This window comes from Stenella coeruleoalba (genome assembly GCF_951394435.1).
Source record: "Stenella coeruleoalba genome assembly, chromosome: 7".
Classification (NCBI taxonomy): Eukaryota; Metazoa; Chordata; class Mammalia; order Artiodactyla; family Delphinidae; genus Stenella; species Stenella coeruleoalba.
The window spans coordinates 95,677,863-95,700,533 of NC_137153.1; the positions used below are offsets into that span (position 1 = coordinate 95,677,863).

Below are 22,671 nucleotides of genomic sequence, written 5' to 3' on the forward strand. Positions count from 1 at the left end.
TGTCTTTTCTGCATTGTATATCCTTGCCTCCTTTATCATAGATTACTTGACCATAGGTGCATGGGTTTATCTCTGGGCTTTCTATCTTGTTCCATTAATCTGTGTTTCTTTTTTTGTGCCAGTACCATATTGTCTTGATGACTGTAGCTTTATAGTATAGTCTGAAGTCAGGGAGTCTGATTCCTCCAGCTCCTTTTTTTTCCCTCAAGACTGCTTTGGCTATTCGGGGTCTTTTGTGTCTCCATACAAATTTTAAGATCTTTTGTTCTAGTTCCGTAAAAAATGCCATTGGTAATTTGATAGGGATTGCATTGAATCTGTAGTTGCTTTGGGTAGTATAGTCATTTTCACAATATTGATTCTTCCAATCCAAGAACATGGTCTATCTCTCCGTCTGTTGGTATCATCTTTAATTTGTTTCATCAGTGTCTTATAGTTGTCTGCATACAGGTCTTTTGTCTCCCTAGGTAGGTGTATTCCTAGGTATTTTATTCTTTTTGTTGCAGTGGTAAACGGGAGTGTTTCCTTAATTTCTATTTCAGATTTTTCATCATTAGTGTATAGGAATGCAACAGATTTCTGTGCATTAATTTTGTAACCTGCAGCTTTACCAAATTCATTGATTAGCTCTAGTAGTTTTCTGGTGGCATCTTTAGGATTCTCTATGTATAGTCTCATGTCATCTGCAAACAGTGACAGTTTTACTTGTTCATTTCCAATTTGTATTCCTTTTATTTCTTTTTCTTCTCTGATTGCTGTGGCTAGAACTTCCAGAACTATGTTGAATAATAGTGGTGAGAGTGGACATCCTTGTCTTGTTCCTGATCTTAGAGGAAATGGTTTCAGTTTTTCACCATTGAGAATGATGTTGGCTGTGGGTTTGTCATATATGGCCTTTATTATGTTGAGGTAGGTTCCCTCTGTGCCCACTTTCTGGAGAGTTTTTATCATAAATGGGTGTTGAATTTTGTCAAAAGCTTTTCCTGCATCTATTGAGATGATCGTGTGGTTTTTATTCTTCAGTTTGTTAATATGGTGTATCACATTGATTGATTTGTGTATATTGAAGAATCCTTGCATCCCTTGGATAAACCCCACTTGATCATGGTGTATGATCCTTTTAATGTGCTGTTGGATTCTGTTTGCTAGTATTTTGTTGAGGATTTTTGCATGTATATTCATCAGTGATATTGGTCTGTAACTTTCTTTTTTTGTAGTATCTTTGTCTGATTTGGTATCAGGGTAATGGTGGCCTCATAGAATGAGTTTGGGGGTGTTCCTTCCTCTGCAATTTTTTGGAAGAGTTTGAGAAGAATGCGTGTTAGCTCTTCTCTAAATGTTTGATAGAATTCACCTGTGAAGCCGTCTGGTCCTGGACTTTTGTTTTTTGGAAGATTTTTAATCACAGTTTCAATTTCATTGCTTGTGATTTGTCTGTTCATATTTTCTACTTCTTCTTGGTTCAGTCTTGGAAGGTTATACCTTTCTAAGAATTTGTCCATTTCTTCCAGGTTGTCCATTTTATTGGCATAGAGTTGCCTATAGTCGTCTCTTAGGGTGCTTTGTATTTCTGCGGTGTCTGTTGTAACTTCTCCTTTTTCATTTCTAATTTTATTGATTTGAGTCCTCTCCCTCTTTTTCTTGATGAGTCTGGCTAATGGTTTATCAATTTTGTTTGCCTTCTCAAAGAACCAGCTTTTAGTTTTATGATCTTTGCTGTTGTTTTCTTTATTTCTATTTCATTTATTTCTGCTCTGATCTTTATGATTTCTTTCCTTCTGCTAACTTGGGGTTTTGTTTGTTCTTCTTTCTCTAGTTCCTTTAGGAGTAAGGTTAGATTGTTTATTTGAGATTTTTCTTGTTTCTTGTTTCTTATAGCTTGTATAGCTATAAACTTCCCTTTTAGAACTGCTTTTGCTGCATCCCATAGGTTTTGGATCGTTGTGTGTTCATTGTCATTTGTCTCTAGGTATTTTTTGTTTTCCTCTTTGATTTCTTCAGTGATCTCTTGGCTATTTAGTAACGTATTGTTTAGCCTCCATGTGTTTGTGTTTTTTATGTTTTTTTCCCTGTAATTCATTTCTAATTTCATAGTGTTGTGGTCAGAAAAGACACTTGATATGATTTCAATTTTCTTAAAGTTACTGAGGCTTGATTTGTGACCCAAGATGTGATCTATCCTGGAGAATGTTCTGTGCACACTTGAGAAGAAAGTGTAATCTGCTGTTTTTGGATGGAATGTCCTATAAATATCAATTAAATCTGTCTGGTCTGTTGTGTCATAAAGCTTCTGTTTCCTTATTTATTTTCATTTTGGATGATCTGTCCATTGGTGTAAGTGTGGTGTTAAAGTCCCCCACTATTATTGTGTTACTGTCGATTTCCTCTTGTATAGCTGTTAGCAGTTGCCTTATGTATTGAGGTGCTCCTATGTTGGGTGCATATATATTTATAATTGTTATATCTTCTTCTTGGAGTGATCTCCTGGTCGTTATGTAGTGTCCTTCCTTGTCTCTTGTAACATTCTTTATTTTAAAGCCTATTTTATCTGATATGAGAATTGCTACTCCAGCTTTCTTTTGATTTCCATTTGCATGGAATATCTTTTTCCATCCCCTCACTTTCAGTCTGAATGTGTCCCTAGGTCTTAAGTGGGTCTCTTGTAGAGAGCATATACATGGGTCTTGTTTTCATATCCATGTAGCAGGCCTGTGTCTTTTGGTTGGAGCATTTAATCCATTCACGTTTAGGGTAATTATCGATATGTATGTTCCTATGACCATTTTCTTAATTGTTTTGGGTTTGTTTTTGTAGGTCCTTTTCTTCTCTTGTGTTTCCCACTCAGAGCAGTTCCTTTAGCATTTGTTGTAGAGCTGGTTTGGTGGTGCTGAATTCTCTTAGCTTTTGCTTGTCTCTAAAGCTTTTGATTTCTCCATTGAACCTGAATGAGATCCTTGCCAGATAGAGTAATCTTGGTTGTAGTTTCTTCCCTTTCATCACTTTAAGTATATCATGCCACTCCCCTCTGGCTTGTAGAGTTTCTGCTGAGAAATCAGCTGTTAACCTTATGGGAGTTCCCTTGTATGTTATTTGTCGTTTTTCCCTTGCTGCTTTTTTTTTTTGTGGTACGCGGGCCTCTCACTTTTGTGGCCTCTCCCGCTGCGGAGCACAGGCTCCGGACGCGCAGGCCTAGTGGCCATGGCTCACAGGCCCAGCCGCTCCGCGGCATGTGGGATCTTCCCAGACTGGGGTACGAACCCGTGTCCCCTGCATCAGCAGGCGGACTCTCAACCACTGTGCCACTACAGAAGCCCTCCCTTGCTGATTTTAATAATTTTTCTTTGTCTTTAATTTTTGCCAATTTGATTACTGTGTGTCTTGGCGTGTTTCTCCTTGGGTTTATCCTGTATGGGACTCTCTGCGCTTCCTGGACTTGGGTGGCTATTTCCTTTCCCATGTTAGGGAAGTTTTCGACTATAATCTCTTCAAATATTTTCTCTGGTCCTTTCTCTCTCTCTTCTCCTTCTGGCACCCCTATAATGTGAATGTTGTTGCGTTTAATGTTGTCCCAGAGGTCTCTTATGCTGTCTTCATTTCTTTTCATTCTTTTTTCTTTGTTCTGTTCCGCAGCAGTGAATTCCACCATTCTGTCTTCCAGGTCACTTATCCGTTCTTCTGCCTCAGTTATTCTGCTATTGATTCCTTCTAGTGTAGTTTTCATTTCAGTTATTGTACTGTTCATCTCTGTATGTTTGTTCTTTAATTCTTCTAGCTCTTTGTTAACATTTCTTGCATCTTCTCGATCTTTGCCTCCATTCTTTTTCCGAGGTCATGGATCATCTTCACTATCATTATTCAGAATTGTTTTTCTGGAAGGTTGCCTATCTCCACTTCATTTAGTTGTTTTTCTGGAGTTTTATCTTGTTCCTTCTTCGGGTACATAGCCCTCTACCTTTTCATCTTGTCTATCTTTCTGTGAATGTGGTTTTTGTTCCATGGGCTTCAGGATTGTCACAATCTATCTTTTGATAGAAAATTTTTCTCAGGAGCTTCTGGTAAACTGCTTATAGCTCACTGTCTAGAACTATATTCATATGTCTCCGTGTTGTGAAGGTGGCTAAAAAAACAGGTATTTAGCATTTTCATCAGTGTAGGCAGGCAGGTAGGAAGGGATTTGGTGTTGAATTTTCGGTATCTGCCACATAAGGTATACATGAGGGTAGTATTCCTCGTCTATAGCACTATTCTTGACAGTTTGTAAGTGCATAGGACTTGTTTGATACTCGAGTGGAGTGCTTCTTAGGTGTATCCAAAAATTCAAACTTATATTTTCATCCTTTTTAAATGGTTACAAAGCAAAGGTTAGATAGTAATCAAAAAAAAAAAAAAGGTCTCAACCAAACATGTCAAAAATTTGCTTACTCCTTTATTTGGAATACCTCTGACTTTTCAGTTTCACTGTTTTTCATTCTGAGGAGTTATTCAAATAAGAGTAAGAAAATTAGCATCAGATTAAATGAGCTCAACTGTTTAGTCAGCCACCCATGATAGATGTGCACTAGCTCTGCAGTGGGTCTGTTGTAGTTGTGTTGACCCCTGATAGGTGGGGCTTATGTTCCAGGGTGACGGTATGGTCTGGCAGAGCACTATAAGCTGCCTGTTTCCTTGATTGCCCAGACTCTTAGACAAGGTCTCAAGAGAGTGAGTTTTGACTTTTTTCTCCCTATGGTTCTTCCCAGGCAGTGATGCAGGTGATGAAACAGATAATATGTTTATATAACATGATGTTTGTTTGCTTGTTTTTTTGTTTTTTTTTTTTCTGTGGTACGCGGGCCTCTCACTGTTGTGGCCTCTCCCGTTGCGGATCACCGGCTCCGGATGTGCAGGCTCAGCAGCCATGGCTCACAGGCCTAGCCGCTGTGCGGCATGTGGGATCTTCCCGGACCAGGGCACGAACCCGTGTCCCCTGCATCAGCAGGCGGACTCTCAACCACTGTGCCACCAGGGATGCTTGTTTTTTCGTTCCTCCCAATTTTATATTGATATTTTGAAAATATTTAAGCTTATGGAAAAGTTAGGACATGGCATTTTAATCAAAAGAATACTAGTACTAGGTTTAAAAAGTCAGATAGTAAGGCAAAGCTCATAATGAAAAAGATCAGTATCTGACTCTTCTCTCCTCCCCACCCCTTATTCCCACTCTTAGAGCCAACCACCTTCAACTCTCTCTACCTTGTTTATCTTCTCCTTTATAAATGAAATGTTTATGCTTCTATTTTTAAAATATTTCATATTTAGATTATGAATTATGAGAATTTAGCTGTCATATCTATTTTGTCTCATGTAGACACACACACACACACACACACACACACACACACACTCTTCTCCCATTACCATGACTGTATCATATTTTGTAGTTAAATCAATAGTCAGTGTTTATCTTACTATGAATATATAGATAATCACATGAATGCTACCTAGTTTACTCTGAATATTTTCCTTTTCTTATATGACTCTCTTTCTCTTTTTTTGTTTGCTAGTTTTCTATATATTTATCAATAATCCATGTATGAACTCTGCAGCAGAAACATAAAACTCTCAGTAGGATCAAATACATCAGATCATTTCTCAGTTCCTTTTTTTTTTTTCTGGAGACATCCCTCCTAGATCTCGTGGTCTTTCTGCCCTAATACAGTCTGATCTGCTCTGCAGATACTGTTGTATAACTCCTCTTCACAACATTTTAGGAATTCTCTTTGGAGAAAGGTTGAATGGGAGGTTGAAACCTTGCATATCTGAAGATGTTTCTTCTTACCTGCACTTTTGATTTCTAATTTGCTTCTGCTGTGTAACAGTTGTCCCCAAATTTAGTGGCTTAAACAACAACCATTTATGTAGGTTATGATTCTGTGACTTAGCAATTTGCATAGGATTCAGCTGCGCAGTTCTTCTGGTCTCAGCCAAGTTCACTTATACAGCTGCCAGTCAGCTAGGCAGCTCTGCTTCTTCAGGATGACTGGCTGTCAGATGAGGCAGTGGAGGTGCCTGGGCCATGTGTCTTTCATTATCTAGGTTAGTCTAGGCTAGTCAGAGAAAGCAAAAGCATGCAAGGTCTCTTTACATTGTTAAAATATGAAGAGTTCTTATCCATGAACATGAAATATATCTCCTTTAATTTAGGTGTCCTTTGGTGTTCTTTAATAGAGTATATTTTTCTTACAGATTTTGTGCATCTTTGTAAGATTTATTTCTTGCTACCTTATAGTTTTGTGTGCATGGGGGGGTGTTAATGTAGATACTTTTCCTCTTCTTTTGCCAATTCATTATTATGGGTGAATTAGAATGCTGTTGTCTTTTGTGTTTTGATCTTGTTTTCCAGCAACTGTACTGAACTCTGAACTCTATAGGTAAACTCCAATAGTTTCTCTCTCTTCCCTCAATCCCCTACCTCCTTTTCCTCCCTCTCTTTCATTTTCTCCCTCTTTGAGTGTAGGTCATTGTATTCTCTGCACAAAAAGAAAATTTGGTCTCTTCCTTTCCAACTCTTATGCCTAATTTCTTTTTCTTGTCTTATTGGTTTAGGTAAGACCCCCAGGATAATGTTGAATAAAAGTGTCTTTCTTTCTGAACTTATTACTTGGATGTTGGACTTCCAAAGTTTCATTTTCTTATCTTTGCTCTGTGATTTTTTTTCATCTCTTTTGTTAACTGTTCTACTTTTAAACAAGATCTTTAACAATGCCATTGATTTTTTTCATATTTTGCTTAAAATTTAATATCTTTATTTTCTAAAAGCTCTGTGTACTCTGTTTCTTATAGTAGCATTCTTATTTTATGAGTGCAGTTTTGTCTTTTTCCCTCTTCAGATTTTAAACGTTTGTTGTTTTTTTTTTAACTTTTTTTTTAATAAATAAATTTATTTATTTATTTATTTTTGGCTGTGTTGGGTCTTTGTCGCTGCATGCGGACTCTCTCTAGTTGCATCAAGAGGGGGCCAACTCTTCGTTGCAGTGTGCAGGCTTCTCATTGTGGTGGCTTCTTGTTGTGGAGAACAGGCTTTAGGTGCGTGGGCTTCAGTAGTTGTGGCACACGGGCTCAGTAGTTGTGGCATGCGGGCCCTTAGAGCGCAGGCTCAGTGGTTGTGGTGCACGGGCTTCGTTGCTCCACGGCATGTGGGATCTTCCCGGACCAGGGCTCGAACCCGTGTCCCTTGCATTGGCAGGCGGATTTTCAACCACTGCGCCACCAGGGAAGCCCCAAGGTTTGGTGTTTTTAAAAGAAAGTCTTTTGCTTTCTACCGCATTTTGTTTTTGAAATTCCCTTCTTTGTGGGTGTTTGGGTTTTGGTATGGTTATTTTATTTTGTCTGTTTTTCATGATACAGGTTTTCTATAGTGTTCATTGATCTTTGTTCATATTTAAGAATGAGGCACTGAATACCAATTGGAAGCTTTTTTTTCTGGTTAGGCCTCATTAACTGGTGGACTTCACTATAGGGTAATAAGAGTATGCCAGCTTTTTCACTGCAAAGACTCCTAAATGTCAGTATTTGTAGGTCATTCCTATTGGACTGTTTGAGTTCCTCATAGAAAAAGCCTACAAAGCTTATAAACCTTTTTTACAACAAGTATTTTATCATTCCTTTATTTTCCCAAAACGAAGTCTATAGAAATTATAACTTACCTACGTACATAATCTCCCAAATCCTGTAATGTCTCAACTATAGTATAAAGTAGAAATGAAAGGAAATGTATATTTCAGTGTGTAAATGCCCAGGCATGACTACACTGGAAGACATAAGGAAGTAATTCAGATGCTTGCACTTATCCTACTTATTTAGTAGGACCACTGAATGTGATAACTTCCATTATAGACTCTATTATGAATGATATGGTTTTTAGTAATATAGTTTTCCAAAACAGTAAACAAGTTTCCAACAGCAGAAAAGTAAAATTGTCTCTCCTTTAACATGGCGATTGTATTCCTTGGAAATGGAGGCTCACATAATTACAAATATGTTTTTCACTACGTGACTATCTGATAGAACATTTGAAATTATGCAGGACACAGGATAGATTTCCATATTTTGGATTTTAGGATGTCTCGTGTACCTGGCCTAGACCTCTAAATGCCAGTTGTGTCCTCAATCATTATGATAACTGAAAATATCTCCACGAATTTCTAAAATGTCTCTTGGTTACAGTACCACTTGCCTTGAGAACCAGTACTTTAGAAGAAAGAGAATATGCCATAATTGACAAAACCAGAAAGACCAGAGTCAGAAGCAAAAGGTCAGCAACACCCAGAATAAGCACACAGGGTCATGTTTATCATTTTACATAAATGACATCATACAGAGCCCTTGGATAGTCCTCCCAACACCTTCTCCCAAGGTAGAGCTAATTCATTAGATCACCAGATCTAATTACTATAGACTTAATTTACCTGTGATTTTTCTTTGTTAATATCATTACCATGAAGTGAGCAAACTACTGCCAAGGTAACTGGGAGTAGATGTGTGCAGTACAGTCTTGACCTAGGCCTTTGCTCCGTTTGATTAGAGCAACTACTTTGTTCTTGACTTTCCTCTGCCATGATTATAAAAAGGCAAGCCATTTCATAGTTCTGCCTATTTTGTCTGTCAGTCTTTCTTCCCACAACCCAAGGTCTGATCCCTCTTCAAGTTCTGTCTGGCCTTTTAAATTTTTCCCAAATTTACCAAATTATAATGCTTTTCTTTCATCCTGTACAGTAGATTCCTTCTCTGAGTTGGCCACTCTTACACTCAATCAGTACTCTCCACCTCTTAGGTTTATGAAAAAGGGGAATCCTACAGTTGATAATTCTAGTATAAGGAGTGCCAAGGTGAAATTGTATTAGCCAGACTAAGTTACATTAGTTGCTACTAAAAACAACCCTAAAATCTCATTGGTTTAGGGCAAAAAAAGGAGTAATTGTCTCTAGACAAAATCCAGTGTGGTTATTCTTGGTCAGCGATATTCCTGGATGACTTTCCTCTAAGCAGTGACTTAGGGATGCAGGCTGTTTCATTTGTATGGCTTCCCCATCTTGTAGTTCTTTGCTTCCCTACATACAGATGGAGGAGGGAAAGCAGGGAAGGTCTTATGGGACATTGTAAGGCCAGGCCTGGAAGTGGTATCTGATACTTCCATCCACATTCCTTTGACCAAAACACGATTTCACTCTATATCCAGAAAGGAGAAGACAGTTGTTATTGATACTGGTTAGCATTCTTTACCAGAATGGTCACTTTCTCTTGTTTAACAATATGAACAACAACAACAGGTATCTATTGAGCACCTGCTGGTACTAGCCATTTTGTTGATTCTTAAGGTTGAGGAACTTTCAGTCTATTAATGGAGTTTAAACAACTAAAAAACAGTACATAACGGTTTGTGTGTATTATAAGAGCATAAATGAGGATACAGCTAATCCAAATGACAACATTCAAAGACAATAAGTGATGCAAATAAAGTACTCTTGAAAGATGTTTATGAATGCTGTGGCTCGTAAGACTTTCAGATGCACTTCCATCCTTTAATAACTTTAATGTCTGGTATTACCACTTTATTTTCCTTAACTGTAGACTAGGTATAATATCTTCCTTGCTGACCTCACATAATTTCTATGGACATCAGATGAGATAATTAATGTGAATGAGCTTTGTACACATTATATAAATATAGACTTAAAGAAATAGTATTGTAGAGTAGAAAGAACCTTGTATTTGGTTAGATAAGACCTAAATGCTGGCAGTGGCTTTGCCTCTTATTAATTTTGTTTCTTTGGACTTCTGTGAGTCTGTTTCTTTATCTATAATATCTGTGCTCTATAAGATAGATGTCATATGTAAATGCAGTAATGTTTATAAAAATTCTTTGGAAACTGTACATTTCTATTCAAACATAAGGTGTTCTTAATAATTAATACTGGTTAATCATCTAAAGCACTGGTGTCCAGATTAGGATTAAAAATCTACCCTATAGATTAATCTGGTTATGTGAGAGTTATACTCTAACTAATGCTGTTGGAAAATGCACCTTGTTTTATAGTATATCTCAGTCTATTTTCTAATAATGTGCATTATGATAGGCTTCTATTTTAGTAGCAGTTTAAGGTGTTGGGATATAACTATGAGATGAAAACCCTGCTTTTATGAAGCACTTTTGAAGGTTATTAGAAGTGAAATTGAGAATTACAGGTTTAATTTTAAGTGCTATCCTTATATTAACGTTTACTTTATAGATACTAACCAAAGAACACTATAATGAGTGGGCATTCTCATTCCAAGGAAGAAATTTGTATTAATTTTCATAAAGAGAGTCTTTGAACATGTCTTCCATGCTGTGTGGTTTCTCTTTTTGGTACTTTCCTTTATTCTCCCACTACCACCTTTCCTTCCCCACCTTCATTTTTTAATCTTCAGGCAAAGAGCAGATTAGGACAAAAATATGTATGACTTAATTCAGTGTAAGAATCATTTTAGTTTCACTACTAGTATTTGGTTTTAAATATTCAAGTTTGATGTTTCTTTGGTTTTAGGAAAGCTGGTTTCGGATAGCTGAAAATATGGGATTTCAGTGCGTAAAGTTCGAGAGCAAGGACCCCCGGCTAGATGGGATAGACTCACTTTCTGGAACTGAAATCCCCCTGCACTACATCTGCACATTGGCCAGTCATGCTGTCCACTTGGTGGTCTTCCATGAAAGGAGCGGCAACTACCTTTGGCATGGCCATCTACGGCTCAAAGGACACATTGACAGGAAGTTTGTTCCTTTTCGAAAGTTACAGTTTGGCCGTTATCCTGGAGCTTTTGACAGGTAAATTCAGGGTCTAAAGGGGAGATGTGAAACCTGTCTTGTTCAGTCATGAATTCTTATTCTTTCTTTTACATTTAGTAATTAAATCTAAAATGTAATTCATGTAAATCAGTTTTGAAATGTAAATATTCAACAGGAAGCAACTCATGCACATGTGCCCCAGGAAATATAATATATATCTGAATGTTCATAGCAACATTGTTCTTAATGCCCCACACAAAATGTATGTGCGCATAACGAGAAGAATCATAGGGCAGGGAAACAAGGAACTCTGAACTCGCGCTCTGTGCAACAACAGAGATGAATCCTACAATGTTGAGTGACAAAAATAAGGCATAAAAGAATACAAATCTTTCTATATATATAAAGAGTTCAAACACAGGATAAAGTATGTTTGTGGATTTACATACTTACAAGTAAAAGTGTTCAAAATGTACAAACTTCCAATTATTATGAGATAAATAAGTTCTGGAAATCTGATGTACAGCATGGTGACTATAGTTAACACTGCTATGTTGTATATTTGATAGTTGCTAAGAGAGTAGATCTTGGGGCTTCCCTGGTGGCGCAGTGGTTGAGAGTCCGCCTGCTGATGCAGGGGACACGGGTTCGTGCCCCGGTCCGGGAAGATCCCACATGCCGTGGAGCGGCTGGGCCCGTGAGCCATGGCCGCTGAGCCTGCGCTTCCGGAGCCTGTGCTCCGCAACGGGAGAGGCCACAACAGTGAGAGGCCCACGTACCACAAAAAAAAAAAAAAAAAAAAAAAGAGCATAGATCTTTAAAAATGATACCTGAGGTAATTGAAGAAAATATGCTTGAGTTTAACTATTTGCTTATATTGTATATTTTGAAGAGGCTGCCAATATTCTGAGTTAAATCCTTATAATAAGTCTTAACTTTTGTTTTCAGGCCAGAGTTACAACAAGTTACTATTGATGGATTAGAAGTTCTCATTCCAAAAGATCCAATGCACTTTCTGGAAGAAATACCACACTCTAGATTTATTGAGTGTAGGTATAAAGAAGCTCGAGCATTCTTTCAGGTTAGAGATAACCAAATATTGTACTTTTCAAATTAAAGGAAGTATATGTATAATATTTCTTGGGGGGGGAATGAAGGAACTATGGAAAGTAAGTAAGAAAACATCTTTTCTGATTTGTCTATTTTCTTCTAGATGGTTTCAATTTTTTTTAAGTAGATTAAACATTAACCTTAAGGAACAATTTCTTCCCCAGTTGAATGGTTTGATATCTATGGAGACCTTGTTTTATTTGGAGACTTTGACAGGTTCAGCGCTGGCCTCCGCTTTTAGTTAGGATAGCCCATGAACTTTATAAAGATGGTATATTCTGTTCTTGAAGCAATCTGAGTAGGATGAAGCCATGTAGAATATGGACCATGCAGATTTAGAGAGGACTTCATAGAAAATACAGTTTTTCTCAGAGGGTTGGCACTGAATATGAATTTTTTGTGTGTTTGAAGGTTTTTGAAGATAAATGCTACACAAAGACCAAGTGCTTTTGAACTCTACTTTATTCTGCTGCTTTAGCTTTCTACTCAATAAACATTTATTAAAAGCTAGCTTCCCAGGAACTCTCCTGACCCCGGGGGATATAAAGATGATTTTAAAGGACATGAAAGTTCAGCTGTAAGAAATGACATGAAAGAGAGATACAGTGAAATCAGTCAAATATATGGTGGGGTTTTGGTGCCCTAATTTTTCCACTTGCCCTTTATTTTCTGGGGTTCCCTTCCAAGAAAGCTGTGTACACAAGGATAGGAGTGGAATAGGAAAATGAAGTACCAGCTGTATCATCACTGGCCAAATGCCCAGCACCCACAAATGCAAGGTTTTTTCTGGTAGGCTGTACTGGCACCCAGGGCCTAGACCTGACAGCCTGGGTGGGCCTTCCTAGCCCTGTTCCCTTAAATCTGTAGTTATGTGACTGTGAAGCATACCCAGTCAGCCTCGTGGATGAAAAGCTGGAAAACCGCATGTGTGGCTGGGCCAGCAGTATTAGGCAAGTGCTGCCCATCATATCCCCACCACAGAGTAGTAGGAAGCAGAAGAGATGCAGACTGGTGCTTGCACTTGACCATGCATTCACTGTTCCTGCCTCAGGGGAGTTTTTTTCTGGTTGCCACCTCTGTCATAGCAATTACCACAATTAATTGTGAATGTCAGTCTTGTCCCCCTACAAGATTGTGTGAACTTCTTGATGGCAGGCATCTTATTTTACTCACCTCTGTAGCCCCAGTATCTAGCACAGTAGCTGGTGCAAAGAAAAGCTCCTCTAGTGATGGAAAAATGCATGAAGAATAAGGTACTCATCCGAATCAAATGGTTTCTTTCCAGGACACTTATTAGAGCTACTCTATTACCTAGCAAGCATTTGCCCAAACTCATTTTATTGAACTTTGTGAGAAGGCAGTGTAAGATGTAAAATGTTTCAAGATATTGAGAAATCATGAGAATAGTGTTATATTTTTTTAATTGCATATTTTCACTTTTGCTTTTTAGATTTTAAGGGCAACCATTCAGTCAGCATTAGAGTAAAGAATGTGGATGACAGTTGCTCAGAGGGCTAATCAGCTTATCATAGCCTCATACTATTGGTGTTTAAAGTACCATCACATAGCAAGGCTATAATGCTATTGACAGGTTTCTCTTCATAACAGGATCAAGTGGAACTTTGTATTCATTCTCTTTTTTTTTATGCTGAATCTTTTTTTTTTAATTTTATTTATTTTTTAATTTTATTTTTGGCTGTATTGGGTGTTCGTTGCTGTGTGCAGGCTTTCTCTAGTTGCGGCGAGCAGGGGCTACTCTTGGTTGCGGTGTGCGGTCTTATTGCGGTGGCTTCTCTTGTTATGGAGCACGGGCTGTAGGCTTCAGTAGTTGTGGCACGCAGGCTCAGTCGTTGTGGCACACGGGCTTAGTTTCTCCGCGGCATGTGGGATCTTCCCGGACCAGGGCTTGAACCTGTGTCCCCTGCATTGGCAGGTGGATTCTCAACTACTGCGCCACCAGGGAAGTCCCAAACTTTGTCTTCATTCTTCATCATGTTATTTGTGTCCTTCACTAGTAGCAAGACAGACTCGTGATTACTGATTTGTTTTCCTCTTCTGCTAATGTACTGTTATTACTGATATAGAGTACCTAATGGGATTGATAACTTTTTTTAATCCTTACCCTTGTAAATGTTTCATTCTTCATCATTTCTTACGTTATAACCACAGGAAGGTCAGTTTTCAAATTAAGGTGAACATACATAACTTTGAACACTTGATGGCGCCAAACAGTCTTAAATACAATGCCTGGTGTTGGAAAAAAAAAAATCAATGAATCTACTAGATCTCACAAAGCAGCCTCCTAACTTTCTTCCTTTTTTTTTTATAATAATTTTTGGAAACGTTTTCAAACTTTCAGAAAAGTTACAGATGCAATACAAATAATTCTTTTTCCTGAATCATTTGCAAGTAAGTTGTCAACATCTGCCCCACAACTTCAAATAATTTAGTATTTCTTGAAAACAAGAACATTGTCCTACATGTCTTAGTACAAAAATCAGGAAATTAATATAAAGATTATTACCATTTAATCCTCATTCAAGTTTTGCTAATTATCCCAATAATGACTATTATAATAAAAGGATTCTGTTCAGAATCACATGTTGCATTTAATTTTTCTGTCTCTTTAGTTTCCTTCAGTCTGGAACAGTTTCGCAATCACTTTTTAACTTTTATGACTTTGATACTTTTGAAGATTACAGGCCAGATATTTTGTACATTGTCCCTTGTTTGGGGTTTGTTTGGTTTTTCCTCAAGTTAGATTTAGGTTATATACCTTTAGTAGGAATAACACAGAAGTGATTCTGTGCTTTCACTTCATCCTGTTGGGCGCTGCATGATTTTGATTTGTCCCATTACTATTGACTTTTACATTGATTACGTGATTAAAGTGCTGTCTGCTGGCTTCGCCCTGGTGAAGTTTCTATTTTTCCCTTTGTAATTAATAGGTATTTGGCATGAAGGTACTTTAAAAGTCTGTAAATATTGTCAATATCTTCCTCAAACTTTCAAGTTTCTTTGTTTATATCAATATGAACTCATGATTTCCTATTTTCTTCAATGAGTTATAGTGCACTATTTTCTTCATTTATTTTGATCCTCAAACTGTTCCATATTTGGCCAGTGGAAGCCCCTTCACGTGACTTCTGTGTCTTTTTGACATGTCTCCATCACCTTTTGAGCACCTTCTTGCTTTTTGGCTCAAGATATTCTAGGTTCATCTTGTAATTTCCCTGCTACAATCCTGGAATCAGCCATCTCTCTGGATACTGATTCCTTTTAGAAGCCAAGCCTGGAGGCCAGATTTGCTTGCCTGCAGGACCTCCCAGTGACAGGGGTAGAGTGTGTGTGTATTTACTTCTGTATCTGTCTGTCTATCACGATCCATGAATCCACATTGATGTCTTCAGTCTAATTTATATTTCAATTAAATAACATAGGGTTCATTTCCATTTTTGTGACTCCCTTCTCAAACAGTGAGAAACCTGACTTATATTACCCTTAATATATTTACTTATTTGTTCAGTCTCCCATTGTTTCTGCTGTTCGCTCTCCCACATGGATGCTATCCTCATCCTGCTTAGGTGTTGCTCTCCCCCACTGGGCTACTCCCATATATAGACACACTTCTCATCTTGCTCAGGCTCTGGCTCCCCACACTGGACTCTTCTCCATGTGGATGCCCTCGACACTTTCTCAGGCTCCGATACCCATGCCAGGCCACCACTGTGCGCTTTCTTGCTCTGCCTCATCTAATGGCTCTAGTTTAGAAGAGTCCAGGGAGGGAAGGAGAACAGAGGGGAAGTGCTCTCCTGGCTTACTTTATTTACTTTAATTATTTTCCCAATCTACCAAGAAGTTTAGGACTAGGATAATACACATTTTCCTGCACTTGATTTTGTTTCGGCAGTAACCATCAAAAAATAATTGATGAGCTTCAGTTTGTTGAGTTCCAGTAAAAAACTAGAGGGGAGTATGGAAATATCTGGACCCCTGGCCCAGAAATATCTAGAAAGCCACATTCATATCCTCTTTCTTCTACTAAGTTGCTCTGAGACCTGGGGCAAATTTCTGAGCCTTAGTTTCCTCATCTGTGAAATGAGTGGACACCTTCTGTCATTTTATTGTTTTTCATCTATATTTTGGGGAAAGATTTGGGGAAAGGTTGTCTGAACAGGAAAGATCATATGGACTGGTATTTAAATTAGGATTTAGTCTTTTTCTAAGAGGCATGGTAATCCCAAGATTTATATGAGACATTTTTAAATGAAAAGAAGTATGTATAACTATAACTTTTAAAGTCCATAACAGATGTATAAGGTGTATAGGTATATACGTGTTTATACTTTAACGCATATGAGGGTCAATTCTAAGAAATGGAATTTCTGGGAGTGTCATGTTATTTATTAAAGGTATGTCAGAGCTGGGAGAGTGTCTATGCAGGGGCAGCCTCAGTTGGACATAATTGTCAGAGTAATATTTTTGTATAACACAAAGTTTTCATTTCTGTTACTTAATTTGATCCTTTCAGTTACTCTGTGAAATAAGCCAAGGATTCACCATTAACTGATAAGAAAACTGAGGTTTCAAGATGTAAGTTACATAGTCATTATTGGCTGAGCATGGAGTAAATTCTGGGTCTCCAAATTTCTAGCTCCAGGCTTTCCCCCCTACAACAGGGATATGAACATGCATCTCTCATGCCAATCATATGTTCTAAGAGAATTGTGGCTCTGAGGATGTTTTCATATTGAAAAGATCCCACATACTTTGTGTATTCTGGAGAATGTAACTTATCTTCAGGAATCCATCTTTTTTCCTAGGGATACTTTTTGCTTGAGATATATGGTCCTTCTAGGAACTATATTTCCTCCTGCTGTATTGTAAAAGAATGCCAGGATATTTTAAGATATCGTGGGATGAGAGGGGATTAGTCAGTTATTTACTCATTTACGCATTTATCAATATGTGTTGCTCACATATTATATACCAGGCACCATTTTCAATTTGTACATACAGTGATGGAGAGATTCAGTACTTGCCTTAAAGGATTCATGTTTACAGCCTATTGGAGGAAATATAAATAGAATCAGCAATTAGAATGAAATATGATAAGGGGGATGGGTGAAATAGGTGAAGGGGATTAAGAGATATAAACATCCAGGTATAAAACGATATGTCATGGGGATGTAATATACACACTAGGGAATATAGTCAGTAATATTGTAATAACTCTGTATGATGACAGATGGTAGCTAGAGTTATCATGGTGATCATTTTGTAATGTATAAAAATATTGAATCACTATGTTGTACACCTGAAACTAATATGATATTATATGTCAGTTACAATTCAATTTTAAAAAAAGACTTTGATCTTTTGTTCTGGAACAAAAAGAATTAAATATGATAAGAATAAGAATTATAATAAAAGTATATATAAATGGTAACTGTTATAAGGTCACTGAACAGATTATTTTATTTGTCTCTGTCTATATCTAGTACCAAACGTAATTTCTTGCTCTTTAAATGTTGAGCTGAAGAGGAGCCCTGGGAGAATAAATACATTTGTGTTCCTGGGAAAATCAGGGAATGCTTTTCAGAGGGTGGAACTGAGACCTGAAAGATTTTGTTAGTCAAGGGCATTTCAGACAGCGGAAACATGTTGACACAGAGGCATGAAAAGTTGTGATATATTTGGGGAGTGAAATATGAGAAGGGTGGAGATAAGGCTGGACCAGTACTCTGGCCCTGAACACAGTGTCCTTGTCTGCCATGCCAAGAAGTTTAGATTTTGTCCCATAGGTAGTGAAGCATCAATGAAGAATTTTCAGTGCTTTCTTCAGTTCCAGAACACCCTAAAAATGAAGAAAAGCAAAAAGACTATAAGTAAATGACAGTAATATTTGTATAGAATTTCAAAATTTGTGAGACATTTTTCTGTCATTATCTCTTTAAATCTTCACAGCAGTCCTGCAAAGTATAATTATTATTCTTTAATTATTGATGAGAAAATTATATCTGAGAGAGGTTTGTTCTTTGATTCTCTCATTCATTCAAGTACTGTTTTAGACATTGGAGATATAGTGATAAACAAAATGAAGTCACTTTCCTCATAGAGCTTATGTTCTTCTGAGGCGCTATGCCCAGAGTCATAGCTAAAATGAAGTGAGTTTAGACTTGAACACAATCTGATTCAAAAATCCCACATTCTTTGTACTATACTGTTCTGTCCTAAAGACCATTTGCACCAGTGAATGATGAAAACGTCACTGAAGGCCTTGTGCTTCAGATATGCCTGTAGCTCTCTTAATTAACCTTCTTTTCCCCTAACTACCCAATCTGCTAAATCGTGATGTAGAGGAGGGAGTTGATAAAGGTATAAATCTCATCCTTTGAGAATCCTGGGTATAGTCCTTCCCATTTAACTTGTCTCTCCTAGAATCCACTCTTATAGTCTTACTTTAATGTGTGACTAACAAGGAATTCTGAAACTTGATTTTTATAATCAAAAAATATATAATATGGGATTAATTTTCAAGTTTAATTTGGATGTCACAGAAATATTTCTGGCAACTTAGAAATGGCTATAATAGCTGACTATTTATTATATCTGTAGCAATACCTTGATGATAACACTGTGGAAGCTATGGCCTTTCGGAAGAGTGCAAAGGAATTGTTGCAACTAGCAGCCAAAACATTAAAGAAATTGGGAGTACGGTTCTGGCTGAGCAGTGGAACTTGTCTAGGTAAAATTCTTGTTACTTTACATTTGTCTTTTTGACATTTCATCCTCTTTGGCTCTAAGGATGACTGCTTGAGATGACAAAACATCAGTGGTATTCGAAGCATCATATTTATAGAAAGAATAAACATAGTGCATGGAGCAAGGATTTATTGATTTTTTTTAAAGAAATAACTTCAGAAGCATAAAACAGAATTAAGGCCATGTTGTGTGTCCCAAAATTATAAGTAATTTGTATAAAATTTATATCAGAACATGTAGACTACATGTGATTCTCAGATAATCTTAAGCATTTTATTATTTCTATCCCAAAGGTTGTTATTACCTTAAAAAAAAAAAACTGTGTTCTGTTTCTTTACTTACACACAATACAAATAACTTGCATTGCACCAAAAGTTTCTAAGAGGAAAGGGAATGTCATAAGGTCTTCCACGAATCTTTTCCAGATCATGATTGGACATCACTGTCTTACCACATTCTGTTCATTCTGAGATGGGGAAATGTAGAATCCAAGAAAGATTTCTGGATCTCCTTCTATTGTGCATTAGCTCAAACTCCTTTGGATTTTAGAATTATTTAGAATTTAACATTTTTTTGTTTTTATTCCCTCTTGTTTATAACTGTAGTTGATTATATCTGTATTTGTTCTATCTTAATTATAACTATATTTGTACAAAAATTAATTTTGTTCCTGCTTTTATAGGGTTACCATATAATTTATTGTCCAATTCAAGAGACTTTTTGAGAGTGAAAGGAGTGCCATTAGTAATTATGTTGGTACAACAGATGTAAACAGGGTTGTATGGTTATCCTGTCAATTAGGCTTTGAGGAAAATTCCCATGGTTCTTCCTGTCAAGGAGCTTCCAGCTAGAGTAACCCCCACCCCCCCCCAAAAAAGTACATCTCATTTATGTGATACATGCTTTAAGGTTTAACTTTCTGGAGTAAGATTGTTTTATAGACTGTCATCATTTATCATGATATCTTTTGAGTTCTTAGCCCCATGGTTTTCTTGATCATTTATCATGATATCTTTTGAGTTCTTAGCCCCATGGTTTTCTTAATTTAAGGGCATTTATAAAATGAGGGAGTTGGATTAGATGATACTTAAGGAGTCTTCCATTTTTAGTAGTTCATGATTCTTTGATAGATGTGGATTGTAGATTTTTCTTAAACTAGAGATGAGATCCCATGCTAGGCTTCTAAAGATCTATGTTAAAATGGAGTTAAAGTTTAGAATTCCAAACAGTATTTCTCAAAGATAATCATAGACATTTATTTACTTTTTGAATACTTTGAATGGAAGGATTAGAAGGATAATAAGAGAAACTCAGAGCCCCTAGTAATATTAAGGTATAAAGTTTGCCTTTTTAGAACATTATTATAGCCCCAATTTAGAAGTAGATACATAGTAAATATGTAGGAATATCTTTTGACAGTATGCTGAAAATTGAGGCTGGTACTGCTCTTCTTTTTTATGTGATCCATCAGACATGAGCTGTTCAGAGCTGTTAAGTTCTACAAATTACTGCTCAGGAAAGAGATATAGCTTAAGCAAAAGAATTAAATTATATTTTTTAGCATATCTTAAAAGCAACCTTCATTATAAGAGATTTATGATTAAACATTTTAAAAAGTAACTTAATGTTTTAAATGGATGGCCCAGTTAACATTATTAAAGCTAATAGTTTATTCAGAAATTACAGTACATCATGAAAGTTTTTGAGGCTGCTGAGTGCTCAAACCAGTAAAAATGAAGGAAGGAAGGAATAAAAGAAGTGTTCTTCAACAAGTGGCTCCTATAATCACAGATATTAAGTTGGGATCTAATTTTTTTTTAATTTTGGTAAAGCACACCAAGTCTAATCCTGTGAAATAAAATACACTGTTACAAAGACTATCCATTATAATAATGACTAATTTTTTCCAAACTTAAGTTTTTAAAAAAGTTTTCTCATTCTTTTTTTTTAGGATGGTATCGGCAGTGCGGCATTATTCCTTATAGTAAAGATGTTGACCTAGGAATTTTTATACAAGATTACAAATCTGATATTATTTCAGCATTTCAAGATGCAGGACTCCCACTCAAACACAAATTTGGGAAGGTCAGTAATAAAAATCTGATTTACTTCATTAGTAACATGTCTCAAAAGTAAAGTTTATATTAAGCAACTCAGAGATGTTTAAAAGCACTGTATGTAGCATTTTATCACTCATTATCGGCCAGGATGAGTTCAGCCGAAGATTATTACCACTTGTGACTTCTGCACTATTTAAGGAAAACTAGAAAATCTGGCTTTCTATTGACCATGAGAAGGCAAAAAGGAGCTTGGACTCTTGCTGAAGAATTTATTGCCATTATATTAGGCAATAATATAACATAATTAATTAATATAATATATGATTAATATAATAAGTAAGAATCTCATCTACCTTACCTGAAGTTATGTTTTTTCTCATGAGTCATTTAATTTTATGTTCACGTAGGCATCATATTATTATCAACTTGAAACATTCCATTGATTGCTAAGAATTAGAAATACAGGGACTTCCCTGGCGGTCTTCCCTTCCCATTGCCTTCTAATGCAGGTGGTGTGGTTTGATCCCTGGTCGGGGAGCTAAGATCCCACATGCCTCTCGGCCAAAAAAAACCAAAACACAAAACAGAAGCAATGTTGTAACAAATTCAGTAAAGACTTTAAAAAATGGTCCACGTCAAAAAAAAAAAAAAAAAAGCTTAAAAAAAATATGGAATCATTTCAAACAGTACTTGGGTTTCTTGTTTATTTCACATGTCCTAGGCCATAGCAGTTTTCACACAGGTCAACTAGGAATAGGTCATTGTGGCTTAGATGAAATCTCCTTTTAGACAATTTGATTCCTATGCCCTAAGCCTATGATCCCGACAATGACCTTACTCTTAATTTGGTTGTTCCCAGGGAGGTGTTGTCCTGGAAAGCAAGTAGAAGTATGTTTAGTTCCTGGAAAATTACTTCTCTCATCATAATCATTCTAGTTTATTTAAAAATTTAATAAAATATCTTCCTGAGGTGAAAGGCAAAGCAATAGAACTCTAGTCATTCAGCAATTGTTTCCTTAACACTCAGTCTCTGCCTGGCGCTGAGCTCTGCACCCAGGACACAAAGATGAATAAGGTACAGTCTTTATCCTTGAGGAGTCCACTGTCTAATTGGGAGAAAACAAATTCATAAACAACTAAGTGATTAGTGCTGCCACAGACAGATGCACCAAGTCCAATGGGAACATGATTATTTGTAGGATAAGTTTCTTAGGGAAATGCTCTCAGAATTCTTTGTACTTTTTAACTTCTTTTTTCTTTTTTGCATGTATATAATGTATTGATATATGGGTTTCTGTGCCACAGTTCCATAAGTACTCATTTATTGATTGTGATGAGAGACTTACTTCCTGATAGTTTTACTTGGTTATTAAAGGGAATAATTGTTCTTTGCTTACTTTCCTTCTTTAGTCAGAAAGGGGCTCAGGAACAGGATGTTTTGCAGAGTGACCATTTAACTACTATAAGTCATTTACTCTGAGTTGTCATCAGTTGTAAAAAGCAACATTGTTTTATGTGCATTTAAGAAAGAAATCAGTGCTCGCTTCGGCAGCACATATACTAAAAGTGGAATGATACAGAGAAGATTAGCATGGCCCCTGTGCAAGGATGACGCGCAAATTCGTGAAGCGTTCCATATTTTTGCAACCTAAGTGTCCATTGACAGATGAATGGATAAAGAAGATGTGGCACATATATACAATGGAATATTACTCAGCCATAAAAAGAAATGAAATTGAGTTATTTGTGGTGAGGTGGTTGGACCTAGAGTCTGTCATACAGAGTGAAGTAAGACAGAAAGAGAAAAACAAATACTGTATGCTAACACATATATATGGAATCTTAAAAAAAAAAATGGTTCTGAAGAACCCAGGGGCAGGACAGGAATAAAGACGCAGACGTAGAGAATGGACTTGAGGACATGGGGAAGGG

At 36.8% G+C, this 22,671-nt stretch overlaps 1 protein-coding gene across 5 annotated transcripts in view; it reads left to right on the top strand.

Moving 5' to 3' along the window:
- The window catches only part of FKTN (fukutin), an 89,156-nt gene that overhangs the window by 29,765 nt on the left and 36,720 nt on the right, over positions 1–22,671 (top strand). For all 5 annotated transcript variants that reach the window (XR_013829119.1, XM_079927073.1, XM_079927074.1 and 2 more), the window contains exons 5-8: positions 10,566–10,843; positions 11,753–11,885; positions 18,533–18,662; positions 20,631–20,764. Coding sequence is in view for 4 of the 5 variants with exons in the window: in XM_079927073.1 (XP_079783199.1) it covers positions 10,566–10,843; positions 11,753–11,885; positions 18,533–18,662; positions 20,631–20,764 (675 nt within the window). In the remaining variant the exon portion in view is untranslated. The remainder of the gene's footprint in view (positions 1–10,565; positions 10,844–11,752; positions 11,886–18,532; positions 18,663–20,630; positions 20,765–22,671) is intronic.